This window comes from Bombyx mori, chromosome 6 (genome assembly GCF_030269925.1).
Source record: "Bombyx mori chromosome 6, ASM3026992v2".
NCBI lineage: Eukaryota > Metazoa > Arthropoda > Insecta > Lepidoptera > Bombycidae > Bombyx > Bombyx mori.
In genome coordinates this window covers 11,318,123-11,333,387 of record NC_085112.1, presented here as the reverse complement: position 1 = coordinate 11,333,387, position 15,265 = coordinate 11,318,123, and the positions used below count along the sequence as shown (strand labels likewise).

Genomic DNA, 15,265 nt, shown 5'->3' with positions numbered 1-15,265 from the left:
GGTGTTTTTAGTTTTCTTTTAGTTAGGAATTAAGTGTAAAATTAATAAAATTACAAATAATACATAAAATTAAAGAATATTGAAATTTACTTTTAGTTATAAGAATTACAAAATTTTATACGACATACTTATTAAAATTATTTCGATTTTATTTAAACAAATTAATTATTAAAATAAATTAACATGTTCAACATATCTCAGATACCACGTGAAATTGCTAACGTCATCCCCAAATTCGACGGTGACGAAAAGTTATTAAATTTATTTATTAGAAAATGTGAATATGTAATTCGATTGTGTCGTGTAGATGATAGTAGAGAACAGGACTTATATATATTTCATGTTGTGACATCCCGATTGTGTGGGAAAGCCGCAGCTCTTATTAGCGAAAGACAAGATTTAGATACTTGGGACTCATTAAAAACAGCCCTAGAACAACATTTCGGAGATCCACGTTCGGAAGAATGTATTGCAATAGAATTAGAAACTTTAAAAATTAATAACGGAGAATCGTATCTAGATTTCTGTAATAGAATACAGCATATTAAAAGTACTTTGATTGCAAAAGTAAATTTAATACAGGATGATAGCCTTCGTAAAAGTAAAGTGATAATATATGACAACATGTCTATGAATGTGTTCTTATATAATCTACCGGAGGACCTTCTTCGTATAGTTAGATTAAAAGGATGTGATTCGTTAGAAAAAGCACTAAGTATAGTATTAGAAGAAGTTAACTTTATGTACCAATATAGTTCACGCAATAAAATGTTAAAACAACAAAATACCCAGTGTACGGCTCCTAGACCTCAACCGTTCAACAATTTTCAGTTTTCAGATAAAAACGTAATAAAACCTCATTTCGTTAGTAACACACAGCCTCAGTATAAATTCGGTATTCCACAGAATGTCGCAACCATGTCAAATCAACCTCAACAGCAAAATAAATTTAAATTTGGAATTCCCGCTAGCAAACAAATAAAATTACCACAAACGCAACAATTCGGATATCGACCTCAAAATCAAACTCATTTTGGATATCGACCACCTTTGAACCAAAATCAATTTGGTTACAAGCCAAACTTAAATCAACCTCAATTCGGTTACCGACCCCACTTAAATCAAAATAACCCCCAATTCGGTTATAAACCCCAACAATTCGGATATCGTCCCCCACAGGTGTTACAACCTAGGAACGGACCGACTGATGTTAGTATGCGTACCGCTAAGCCATTAGGAATACGCATGAACGAATTATACAACTTAAACGATGACGATAATAATTATAACCATTCTGAAATTCAGAACCCTTCATACGATGATTATAGTAATACAGAAGTAATGGAAGAGTTTGAAGCAATAAAAACTGATCAAACCGAAGAATACGACCCCGTAGAAGAAAATTTTCACATAATTACCAACAACCAACCCCCGAGATAATAAACTTAAATTGTAACGCATTAAAATTACCATATATTAACATCCCTGAAATCAATGGTAAATTTATGATAGATACCGGAAGTTCACGCTCATTTATTAGCCCTAAGCTGGTTACTAAATATTTCGAAAATTTTAAGTACTATGAACCCTTTGAAGTAATTAGCACACACGCAACTAGTAAGCACGACGAAGTAATATATATACCATTATTTCCAACCTTTAATAGTGACGATATGCATAAATTTTATATATATGACGTAGACGGACGTTACGACGGACTAATAGGAAGTGATCTACTAAAACAGCTAGATACAAAAATTGATATGAAAAATTTATTACTACATACAAATACCACTAAAATACCTATAATATATAATCCCGGTTGTTCAATTAAAATAGCCCCACGTTGTGAACAAAGAGTTAGGTTACCTACAAACCTACGGAACGGACAAGCAATAATGAATTATAAAATATTTTGTGATGGAGTTAGAATGCCTAGTGCAATAGTAAGATGCGAAAACGGTTTCGCGACGACGGTCATACAAAACATTAAAGACCGCGAAGTAACTTTAAATTTCCTTACACCAGTAACCGTAACTGAATACAATAGTGACACATGTGAAATTAACAATATAACTGACATTGACATGACAAACATAGACGTAGATAGTATATTAACCGAAAATTTAAATAATAAATTACGATTAGATCACATGAATGAAGAGGAGAAAACATACATTCGTAAACTCTGCTCAGAATATAAAGATATATTTTATTCTGAAAAACTACCCTTGACTTTTACCAACGATGTTAAACACCACATTCGCACTCGTAACGAAGACCCTATTTTTATACGACCATATAGACAGCCCCAAGTGATTAACGACGAAATAAATAGACAGGTTGAGAAAATGTTAGAAAATAATATAGTAACTCACTCTCACTCACCCTGGAGTGCACCCGTGCACCTAGTACCAAAAAAAATGGACGCTAGTAATGAAAAGAAATATAGACTTGTAATAGATTACCGTAAACTTAATGAAATTACCATCGATGACAAATACCCATTACCAAATATTACAGACTTATTTGACAAATTAGGACGCAGCTGTTACTTCTCTACCCTAGATTTAGCTAGTGGTTACCATCAAATTGAAGTCGCTGAAAAGGACAGACAAAAAACCGCATTTAGCACAAATACAGGACATTATGAGTTTACTCGTATGCCCTTCGGACTTAAGACAGCTCCGGCTACTTTTCAAAGAACCATCGATAATGTGCTGCGAGGACTACAAGGAATACACTGCCTAGTATATTTAGATGATATTATCGTCTATTCGTCTAGCCTTCAAGAACATTTAGACAAATTAAGGACCATTTTTGACAGACTTCGAAAAACCAACCTTAAGGTACAATTAGACAAGTCAGAATTTTTGAGGAAAGAAGTTCTATACTTAGGACATACAATCACGAGCAATGGCCTTAAGCCTAATAATGATAAGATTAAAGCAGTTTTAAACTACCCCCTACCCCGTACTACTACCGAAATAAAAAGTTTCTTAGGACTAATTGGTTATTATAGACGTTTCATAAAAGACTTTGCAAAGATTACACAACCTATGACCGCTAGATTAAAAAAGAAACGTTCAATGCCAATAGACGACGAAAAATATATAGCCGCCTTCCAAAAATGTAAAGAGTTATTAGTAAATGCCCCTATCTTACAATATCCAGACCCTGAAAAACCATATATATTAACAACAGACGCTTCAGAATTCGCTCTCGGTGCAATATTATCACAAGGAACAGTAGGAAATGACAAACCTGTGGCGTATGCCAGCCGAACTTTAAATGATGCTGAAACACGGTATAGTGTAACTGAAAAGGAATTGCTTGCAATCGTTTGGGCAGTCAAACATTTTCGACCCTATCTTTATGGTAGAAAATTTACAATTGTGACTGATCATAAACCCCTCACTTGGCTTAATACCCTTAAAGAGACAAACAGTAGACTGACCCGTTGGAGACTTAGACTATCAGAATACGACTTTAACATCATCCATAAAAGTGGAAAACTGAATAATAACGCAGACGCCTTATCGCGTATTAAAATAAATGCCTTAGACAAAGATAATAGCTCAATGAAAGTAAACGTTGACAAAGATATAAATAGAAATAAACGTGTAAAAGAAATTATTAAAGAAATAGAAAATTTGCGTAGAGAACCCGAGGAAAATTTAGAAACTATGTCTATTTCCGACACAGACTCTGAGCGAACTTTAACAGCCCATTGTCGCTCACCTTACTCAATACCATACTCTAGTTCCACCCTGACCGCATCCGAAGGTTCACCTAGTAACACAGAAACTGCTCATTCCGCACAAGATACAGAATCGAAAGGTATTCCTATCTTACAAGAAGCCATAGATACAAAACCAAATCAAATTTTAGTCTATACATGGCTTATCGACAAACTCTCAGTTAAAAATATGTCTAGAGAAAAACAAAGAATTTTAGAAGTCCACCTACCAGTTAATCGACCTGACCTCGTTAAACAGTTTCTTAAGGAATACATAAAGAACAACACTAAATACTTCATTTATTTCGAAGATGACCAACATAGGAGACAATTTACAGAAGCAGTAATCTTTTTATTCAAAAAGGAAATGGTACAATTTTTCGAATGCACTAAAAGAGTAGTTTTTATTGAAAATGAATTAGAACAAAAAGAAATCGTTGAAAAATATCATACAGGTAAAACATGTCACCGAGGTATAAGAGAAACACTTACACACATTAAACGCACATACTTTTGGCATAAAATGGAACAAACCGTTTCAAGTGTCATAAACTCTTGTGAAGTATGTAAACGTATGAAATACGACAGGAAACCTCTCAGACCTACACTACAATTAACACAGACACAGACTAAACCTTTAGAAGAACTTTTTATCGACTTATTTACTATCGAAGGACATTACTATCTTACTATTATTGACGCCTTCAGCAAACTGGGACAAGCACTAGAAATTACAAACCGATCTACTCCTGAAATAGTACGAGCCCTAATAAAATACTTTTCATTTTATGGGATACCCCAAAAAATTAGCTCGGATCCTGGTACAGAATTTAATAATGCACTTCTAAAAGAACTCTTAGCATTTTACAAAATAGATTTACACATCAGTACACCTAACAACCCGAACTCCATGGGACTCATAGAAAGGTTCCATTCCACAATACTAGAAATATATAGATTGGCTAAATACGAACAAAAATACACGGATGCAGCATCCATAATGACCTATGCTATTATGGCCTATAATCAGTCAATTCACTCCAGTACTGGCTACACCCCATTCGAGATATTCCTAGGTCACACAGACTCTAGAAATACTTTTGATGCCGACTTTAATAAGCAATATATACAACAATTAATAAAAGAACACGCAAAAAGAACTAAATTTTTATACAAACATATTTCGGAACAAACAATAAAAATGAAGGAAAAACGAAATGAAAAAAGAGCAGGAGAAACAGAATTTAATATTAAACCAGGAGACACCATATTTTCCAAAAACACAAATAAAAGAATTAGCAAAGATAAGCCGCGTTACCAAAAAGCTATAGTTACAGATGACATAGTCAGAAACACAGTTCCCGTTCAAATAAAAGAACGCAGTACAAAAGTTCCACTAAAAAACATTAAACGCCCTTCACAGGCACCTCCGCGTCCTCCTGATGACGATCATGACGATGCAAGTCCACGCCATTCAACTTCAGGTATTAAGTAACAATCCCGGAGTTTTACCCGTCAGGGAAGGCACTGCTGTTTTGAGCAAAGACAAGTGGATAATAGCAAGAGTATTGGACTTTAAACCTATTAGAGAAGACTTAGATATTAATATTCAATGTTTCAGGGAACTAAATAGTTTAGTTAGTGTTAAGTTTATTAAGAACTTTACTTATAATTTTATAGATGTAAGAGAACAAGTAGAATATATGCAAAATCTAACAGTAAGCAAATTCGAACAAATCACTCCTACCTTTAAAATCAAACGCGGACTGATTAACCCAATTGGATCATTAATTAAAATCATTACAGGAAATCTGGATCACGATGATGCCATAAAATACGATAAATTAATTAGTGAAATAAAATCAGATCAAGACGCTAATGATAAAAAAATAACGTTAATCTCTGAAATGGTGCAAATTCTATCTAATTCAACCATTACCTTAAATAGAAACCTCATTCGATTGAATAGAGAAATTGCAACATTGTGGCAAAATTATACTGAAAATTTACGAATTGAACACTTTGAAGTTCAAATCATATCCGCATACAATAAAATATACCATAACCTTCAGACGATTCATGTTAAACTAAGTGAAATAGAAACTAGTTTTGCACTTAGTAGATTAGGAATATTACATCAATCCATTATTGATTCAAACAAATTATTAAGTTTACTTGAAAATATTCATAAGAAAGATAAATTAGTTTATACCCCTATTTTAGAAAATTTAGTTAAGATAGAGCAAACGATAACACTTAAGGCTTATTTTAAGAAGAGCCAAATTACCTACGTTTTGGAAATACCTTTGATCGAAAAGGAAAGCTATATCTATTATAAGCTAATACCATTGCCCGTATCTAAAAATCCCACAGTAATTATCCTTCCAAAATATCCCTACCTCTTAGCGAAAGGGTTGAAGATCAGACTGCTTGCCCAGCCATGCCAGGAAATCGACGAGGCCAGCTTCATCTGCATCAACGATGAGATGCTACAATTCATACAAGACCCCTGCATAACTGATCTAATGATGTACGTAGAAAACGTGAAATCATGCATTCAAATTCCAGTAATTATAGAAGACATCAAAATTCAGATTCTACAACAAAACCAATGGATTTTATACGCTGGAGATGAGACATTACTCACCAAAACCTGTCCTGAAGAAATATCCCGACAGAAAATCCAAGGCACCTATATACTCACCCTTGATGACCCCTGTGAAATTAAGATCCGAAATATAACTCTGAAAATGCGCCAAACCAATGTGGAAAATGTAGAATATACAAAATCACCGATGCTCAATTTACCCCTACTTGATTCAACGAGTAAAATAAAAACTGCAGAACCAGTGCACCTGGAAGACGTCGATCTTACAGACTTGAAGATCCTCTCATTCGCCCTGAAGAAAAGTGTTAGTGGTTGTGAAAACAGTGAAAAGGCAATTATCCGTGTGAAAAGTGTTAGCGTTTGGACTCTTTGCATCTATGTAATTTTAATAACTTTCATGTTATGTGCCTTAGTATATAAGTTCCGTATGAAATTTTGTAAGATTTCAGTACGTAGTTCTCCTGAAACAGAGAACTCCGTTCTTAAGGAGGGAGGAGTTACGTCGGGCACCTCTGCTGACGCATGTCTGCAAAGGCAGATCTTCGGCGAACTCAACTGCTGAATTGTGGAATTCGCAGACGACGGCATCCGCTGGACCGGTGGTCCGATGCCCTTCCCGTTAGATTAAGATTAGTAATAAGTTAGTCTTAAGTCAGATTTGGTACGGAATAAACGTTCATAAAATATAATTTCTATTTTTTAAAACGTACTCCGCGTGGCCCGCAACTTGACTATCTACTCTCAATTTGACAACAGACGTCAAGAACAAAAGTTAGACAATAAATAGTATGCATGCGTGTGTGCGTCAAATACATGGTATGTAGTGTGTGTAATGTTTTCTTTATTGATTTAATGTATCTTTTATGCATTATTTAAAAAAAATATTAGCATTGTGCACTTCTTCTCTATATTCTCTATAAGTGTGGAAAATTTCATACTCCTCCGTCCGCGCAATTTTCGTAAAAAGGGATACAAAGTTTTTTATTCACGTATTAATTTAAAAATATTTTGAGATCAACGATTTGTTTTTCTAAATAAGCTTCTAAAACATTATTTGAAACCGCTTTTTGCTCCTTAGTACGTTAGCTGTTTTTCCCCCTACCTTTTCGCTGGTAGCCTAAGAGGCTATTCCAGCTACGAACTGGCTGGTAGATAAACTCAAGAGGCTGATAGATTTATCAAGGAATCTTCTAATAGTAAAGGCTTCGTCAAACAGAACGCGTACTTAGCGCCGCGTTTTAACGTCGCGCTCTTTTCATGTCACACCAATTGACTAATGAGTATAACGCTCCTTGACGCAACGCATTCGACAAATCATAGTGCCTTTCGATAGCAGTGTAAAAATTTAAAAGTAATAAGATATCGAGTGATTCAGATGTGGCATTGTATAAGCATGGGTATTTTCTAACTATTTATATCATTTTTTCGGGCATTATCTAGTATTTTAATACACATTCACTCGGACGCTAAAATAAAATTTGTAAAAAATTACAACGCCTGACGTCAAAGCGTCCTAACGCCGCGACAGAGCGGTGTGTACTTATAGCGCTGGGGCTGTTTGACGGTATTTTACCATAGTAGTACAACACATCTCCGCGTCATAGCGCGCCGTCAGTTTAGCGCTCTGACGCGCGCTAATTACTGTTTGACGAAGCCTTAAAGTTAGTGGGAAAGGCGTACGAACAATCGGCGGCTGTAAACAGAGATACTTACTAACTTTACGTAAAAACAAACCAGAAACTTTAAAAATAATTCTCTTTTGTTTGATCATTTCATGCGTTCTTACTCCGAGCTATTGTTTGTTTTGTTAAGAAATATTGTTATTCTCGTATTATTGTTGTTTAAAACAAAATCATTGAAGCTTAAGTTTTTAATATAGTACTAATAGCTGTGTTGGAAGGTGAATAGAAAAAAAAACTAAGAAGCGGTCATTGAACATTTGAATGATGTTTTTTGGAACGTAGTTCCTTATAAGACTTTTTTTCTTACTTATGCTGATAGCCTTGAGAGGCTATTTCAGCGTAACCTTAACTAGTAGGTGAGCTCACAGGGCTCAAACCGGATTAATGCTAGCACTGACCCTAGCAAGAGCAGTGCTTCGCAAAATCTACCAACTACAACTTTCCTGCCTATGCTGATAGCATAGGCAGGGAAAAAAAAAGATCCGGAAGGCGTGATTGCTTCGCGAGCGGAACAGGCAAGATTGTGATGTCCATCCATGCGGGCCAACCCTACGATTTTCCATCACTAATTAGATAATAGTAACATAGTCTTTCTGTGAAATATTATGGAATTTAAAATATGACATCATTCATTAAAACAATGTGAAAATTCTATCAGAGTATAACTCTCTTAATTAATTATTATTATGTATCAGTGAGAATATAAACTGTTTGATCTGTTTTTAGATCTTGTTATCGAGCAACACTTCCGGCCTCACATAATAAATTATTTACGAACTTAGGAAATATATAGAACTTATTATTCTTATAATATAATTAGTAATTTCATAATCAAGTAAATAGTTCATTCATATTTTCTTTATACTTATAATATTTTATTGGCGCCTTCCGCTTGACAGCTTCCGGCGCAATAAGCCTTAATGTTATTTGTTACATAATTCGATATTATTAAATAATAATTGTACGTAAATAATCAGCAGAATAATTAAGATGAACAATGTTTAATATTACCTACTCAGTTTGTATTAAAATAGGTCAAGATGATTGTATAAATACCGACGGTTAGCATATCTCTGTTGCATTCGTATTCTACCCACCATAACGTGTACTAAAGAGAATATATTATTTCGTGTGGATGTAAATTGTCTGAATTGTCGCCGCCACCCTGAGGATCCGTTTATACTTCAGAAGCGGGATTATGCCAGGCCCATACATTGACGGATTTGAGACCGCTGAGAAACACAGGCGATACAAAATGCGACGTGTCACCCAAACCGATGCGGAGGTTATTCCAACGTTCCGGCCGGATGAAAAATCTAGCAACGTCAAGGGATGGCTGCACAAGATCGACCAGTTGGATCACGTATATGGATGGGACAACAAAGACTGCCAGTTCATCATGCAGATATGTCTTCGTGGGTCGGCTAGAGATTGTGCGATACACCACCGCAACTATACTACACATCCGCGAATGGCTACCACATGGAGAAGGTGCTGTTGCTCCAGTTGCAAGAGGGACCGACTTTCAACCAAAGAAATGTTACGCCTGCCGAAGAGAAGGTCGTGAAACAAAGAACTGCAAAGAGCCGCGCTGCGAGGTGTGCCATCGCCCGAGACACACGTCGGTCAGCTGATGGTATGCGGCCAGCTCTTCACACCCAAAAGTGAGTAATATCTTATTTACAACATACAGCGTATGCATAGATTTGCAAAAAAAATAGTGTTAATTAATGGCTCTAGTCTCATTGCATACATAGACATGGGCAGCAAATTAAATATTCTGTGTGGCATATGCTGATAAGTTAAAAAAATTAAAGATTGTCTTCCGTGGTTACAATGAGAGGTTTTGGAGGCTCATACTCGTCGACCTCTTTAGGAACATCCCCGTGAATGTTCATATAGACAACATTATTGTGGCTTTGTGGAAATAACGAATTACGACATCGCTGATATAGATTTAATAATCGGAGAATCAATGATTAATATCAATATCACAAAATTCTGTTAAATTCGTAGGTAGTAGTGAAACTTTTAATAGTACTCTTAGTGAAATAAAATTACAGACAGACTTGTCCAATGTATTTAGGACACAGCTGTATAATATCACAGTAAAGTGCTGCTTTGGTACAAGTTTATCTCAATATTAACACTAATGAAACATTTCTTATGAATTCTGTATATTTTGAGCTGGGCTGCATGTCCTATGTACTTTTGGGTGGACTTGTAAGGTCGAAAGATTGCTTTTTAAAAATAATTAATATCTGAGACAAAATCATTGAATGGAAACATAATTGATTAATAAGCACGCGTGGAAATTATTACTAATAAAAATGAGTCTACAAAGTAGTATGAACGTTATGATACTTGACCAATCTACTGACTCAGAATTGCAAGTATCTGATAAAACAAAATCAAACTATTTCAGGATAGAGGCTGCATCAGTTAACAATAAAAGCTGTGTGATGTAAAAAAATAATAAAAAAAGCTGTTATATACAAAAAAATAAAAGCTGTGTTATATACAAAAAAATAAAAGCTGTGTTATATACAACAAATAAAAGCTGTGTTATATACAACAAATAAAAGCTGTGTTATATACAACAAATAAAAGCTGTGTTATATACAACAAATAAAAGCTGTGTTATATACAACAAATAAAAGCTGTGTTATATACAACAAATAAAAGCTGTGTTATATACAACAAATAAAAGCTGTGTTATATACAACAAATAAAAGCTGTGTGATGTACAACAAATAAAAGCTGTGTGATGTACAACAAATAAAAGCTGTGTGATGTACAACAAATAAAAGCTGTGTGATGTACAACAAATAAAAGCTGTGTGATGTACAACAAATAAAAGCTGTGTGATGTACAACAAATAAAAGCTGTGTGATGTACAACAAATAAAAGCTGTGTGATGTACAACAAATAAAAGCTGTGTGATGTACAACAAATAAAAGGTGTGTGATGTACAACAAATAAAAGGTGTGTGATGTACAACAAATAAAAGGTGTGTGATGTACAACAAATAAAAGGTGTGTGATGTACAACAAATAAAAGGTGTGTGATGTACAACAAATAAAAGGTGTGTGTGATGTACAACAAATAAAAGGTGTGTGTGATCTAAGATAAATAAAAGGTGTGTGTGATCTAAGATAAATAAAAGGTGTGTGTGATCTAAGATAAATAAAAGGTGTGTGTGATCTAAGATAAATAAAAGGTGTGTGTGATCTAAGATAAATAAAAGGTGTGTGTGATCTAAGATAAATAAAAGGTGTGTGTGATCTAAGATAAATAAAAGGTGTGTGTGATCTAAGATAAATAAAAGGTGTGTGTGATCTAAGATAAATAAAAGGTGTGTGTGATCTAAGATAAATAAAAGGTGTGTGTGATCTAAGATAAATAAAAGGTGTGTGTGATCTAAGATAAATAAAAGGTGTGTGTGATCTAAGATAAATAAAAGGTGTGTGTGATCTAAGATAAATAAAAGGTGTGTGTGATCTAAGATAAATAAAAGGTGTGTGTGATCTAAGATAAATAAAAGGTGTGTCGTATGAATTAGATAATACAAGATATAATTACTGCTTAAACATGTCAATTTCAGGTGCCATACACCAGCGACAAACCAGGCTCCAATAGCAGCGCTGAACGCCGTGGGACACGGCATACACAGGATGGCCGAATGTTATCGAGCAACACTTCCGGCATCACATAATAAATTATTTACGAACTTAGGAAATATATAGAACTTATTATTCTTATAATATAATTAGTAATTTCATAATCAAGTAAATAGTTCATTCATATTTTCTTTATACTTATAATATTTTATTGGCGCCTTCCGCTTGACAGCTTCCGGCGCAATAAGCCTTAATGTTATTTGTTACATAATTCGATATTATTAAATAATAATTGTACGTAAATAATCAGCAGAATAATTAAGATGAACAATGTTTAATATTACCTACTCAGTTTGTATTAAAATAGGTCAAGATGATTGTATAAATACCGACGGTTAGCATATCTCTGTTGCATTCGTATTCTACCCACCATAACGTGTACTAAAGAGAATATATTATTTCGTGTGGATGTAAATTGTCTGAATTGTCGCCGCCACCCTGAGGATCCGTTTATACTTCAGAAGCGGGATTATGCCAGGCCCATACATTGACGGATTTGAGACCGCTGAGAAACACAGGCGATACAAAATGCGACGTGTCACCCAAACCGATGCGGAGGTTATTCCAACGTTCCGGCCGGATGAAAAATCTAGCAACGTCAAGGGATGGCTGCACAAGATCGACCAGTTGGATCACGTATATGGATGGGACAACAAAGACTGCCAGTTCATCATGCAGATATGTCTTCGTGGGTCGGCTAGAGATTGTGCGATACACCACCGCAACTATACTACACATCCGCGAATGGCTACCACATGGAGAAGGTGCTGTTGCTCCAGTTGCAAGAGGGACCGACTTTCAACCAAAGAAATGTTACGCCTGCCGAAGAGAAGGTCGTGAAACAAAGAACTGCAAAGAGCCGCGCTGCGAGGTGTGCCATCGCCCGAGACACACGTCGGTCAGCTGATGGTATGCGGCCAGCTCTTCACACCCAAAAGTGAGTAATATCTTATTTACAACATACAGCGTATGCATAGATTTGCAAAAAAAATAGTGTTAATTAATGGCTCTAGTCTCATTGCATACATAGACATGGGCAGCAAATTAAATATTCTGTGTGGCATATGCTGATAAGTTAAAAAAATTAAAGATTGTCTTCCGTGGTTACAATGAGAGGTTTTGGAGGCTCATACTCGTCGACCTCTTTAGGAACATCCCCGTGAATGTTCATATAGACAACATTATTGTGGCTTTGTGGAAATAACGAATTACGACATCGCTGATATAGATTTAATAATCGGAGAATCAATGATTAATATCAATATCACAAAATTCTGTTAAATTCGTAGGTAGTAGTGAAACTTTTAATAGTACTCTTAGTGAAATAAAATTACAGACAGACTTGTCCAATGTATTTAGGACACAGCTGTATAATATCACAGTAAAGTGCTGCTTTGGTACAAGTTTATCTCAATATTAACACTAATGAAACATTTCTTATGAATTCTGTATATTTTGAGCTGGGCTGCATGTCCTATGTACTTTTGGGTGGACTTGTAAGGTCGAAAGATTGCTTTTTAAAAATAATTAATATCTGAGACAAAATCATTGAATGGAAACATAATTGATTAATAAGCACGCGTGGAAATTATTACTAATAAAAATGAGTCTACAAAGTAGTATGAACGTTATGATACTTGACCAATCTACTGACTCAGAATTGCAAGTATCTGATAAAACAAAATCAAACTATTTCAGGATAGAGGCTGCATCAGTTAACAATAAAAGCTGTGTGATGTAAAAAAATAATAAAAAAAGCTGTTATATACAAAAAAATAAAAGCTGTGTTATATACAAAAAAATAAAAGCAGTGTTATATACAACAAATAAAAGCAGTGTTATATACAACAAATAAAAGCAGTGTTATATACAACAAATAAAAGCTGTGTTATATACAACAAATAAAAGCTGTGTTATATACAACAAATAAAAGCTGTGTTATATACAACAAATAAAAGCTGTGTTATATACAACAAATAAAAGCTGTGTTATATACAACAAATAAAAGCTGTGTGATGTACAACAAATAAAAGCTGTGTGATGTACAACAAATAAAAGCTGTGTGATGTACAACAAATAAAAGCTGTGTGATGTACAACAAATAAAAGCTGTGTGATGTACAACAAATAAAAGCTGTGTGATGTACAACAAATAAAAGCTGTGTGATGTACAACAAATAAAAGCTGTGTGATGTACAACAAATAAAAGCTGTGTGATGTACAACAAATAAAAGCTGTGTGATGTACAACAAATAAAAGCTGTGTGATGTACAACAAATAAAAGGTGTGTGATGTACAACAAATAAAAGGTGTGTGATGTACAACAAATAAAAGGTGTGTGATGTACAACAAATAAAAGGTGTGTGATCTAAGATAAATAAAAGGTGTGTGTGATCTAAGATAAATAAAAGGTGTGTGTGATCTAAGATAAATAAAAGGTGTGTGTGATCTAAGATAAATAAAAGGTGTGTGTGATCTAAGATAAATAAAAGGTGTGTGTGATCTAAGATAAATAAAAGGTGTGTGTGATCTAAGATAAATAAAAGGTGTGTGTGATCTAAGATAAATAAAAGGTGTGTGTGATCTAAGATAAATAAAAGGTGTGTGTGATCTAAGATAAATAAAAGGTGTGTGTGATCTAAGATAAATAAAAGGTGTGTGTGATCTAAGATAAATAAAAGGTGTGTGTGATCTAAGATAAATAAAAGGTGTGTGTGATCTAAGATAAATAAAAGGTGTGTGTGATCTAAGATAAATAAAAGGTGTGTCGTATGAATTAGATAATACAAGATATAATTACTGCTTAAACATGTCAATTTCAGGTGCCATACACCAGCGACAAACCAGGCTCCAATAGCAGCGCTGAACGCCGTGGGACACGGCATACACAGGATGGCCGAATGTTATCGAGCAACACTTCCGGCATCACATAATAAATTATTTACGAACTTAGGAAATATATAGAACTTATTATATTATAAGAATATAATTAGTAATTTCATAATCAAGTAAATAGTTCATTCATATTTTCTTTATACTTATAATATTTTATTGGCGCCTTCCGCTTGACAGCTTCCGGCGCAATAAGCCTTAATGTTATTTGTTACATAATTCGATATTATTAAATAATAATTGTACGTAAATAATCAGCAGAATAATTAAGATGAACAATGTTTAATATTACCTACTCAGTTTGTATTAAAATAGGTCAAGATGATTGTATAAATACCGACGGTTAGCATATCTCTGTTGCATTCGTATTCTACCCACCATAACGTGTACTAAAGAGAATATATTATTTCGTGTGGATGTAAATTGTCTGAATTGTCGCCGCCACCCTGAGGATCCGTTTATAATCTGTTAAAATTCGAACAACTAATTTAGATAGATGTTGATTTTGCCATCTAGCGGTATTTTAAGAAAACTATTACTGTCTCTAATTTTGAACGTGTTTTACCAGTTCTTTCTGCTTCTAGTTCTTTCAAACGCTAACAGATGGCACTGAAAACAACATAAAGTTTCAGCCCATTTCATAAATTTCAGGTTTATTTTGCAAA

At 34.4% G+C, this 15,265-nt stretch overlaps 1 protein-coding gene across 1 annotated transcript; it reads left to right on the top strand.

Annotated features, from left to right (window-relative positions):
- Positions 1-1,505: 1,505 nt before the first annotated feature.
- LOC119628643 (retrovirus-related Pol polyprotein from transposon opus) lies at positions 1,506-12,118 on the top strand. The gene is made up of 2 exons (XM_038011769.2): positions 1,506-9,693; positions 11,634-12,118. Exon 1 carries the CDS (start codon positions 1,506-1,508, stop codon positions 5,232-5,234), a length of 3,729 nt encoding a protein of 1,242 aa, XP_037867697.2. The 3' UTR covers positions 5,235-9,693; positions 11,634-12,118.
- Positions 12,119-15,265: the final 3,147 nt, after the last annotated feature.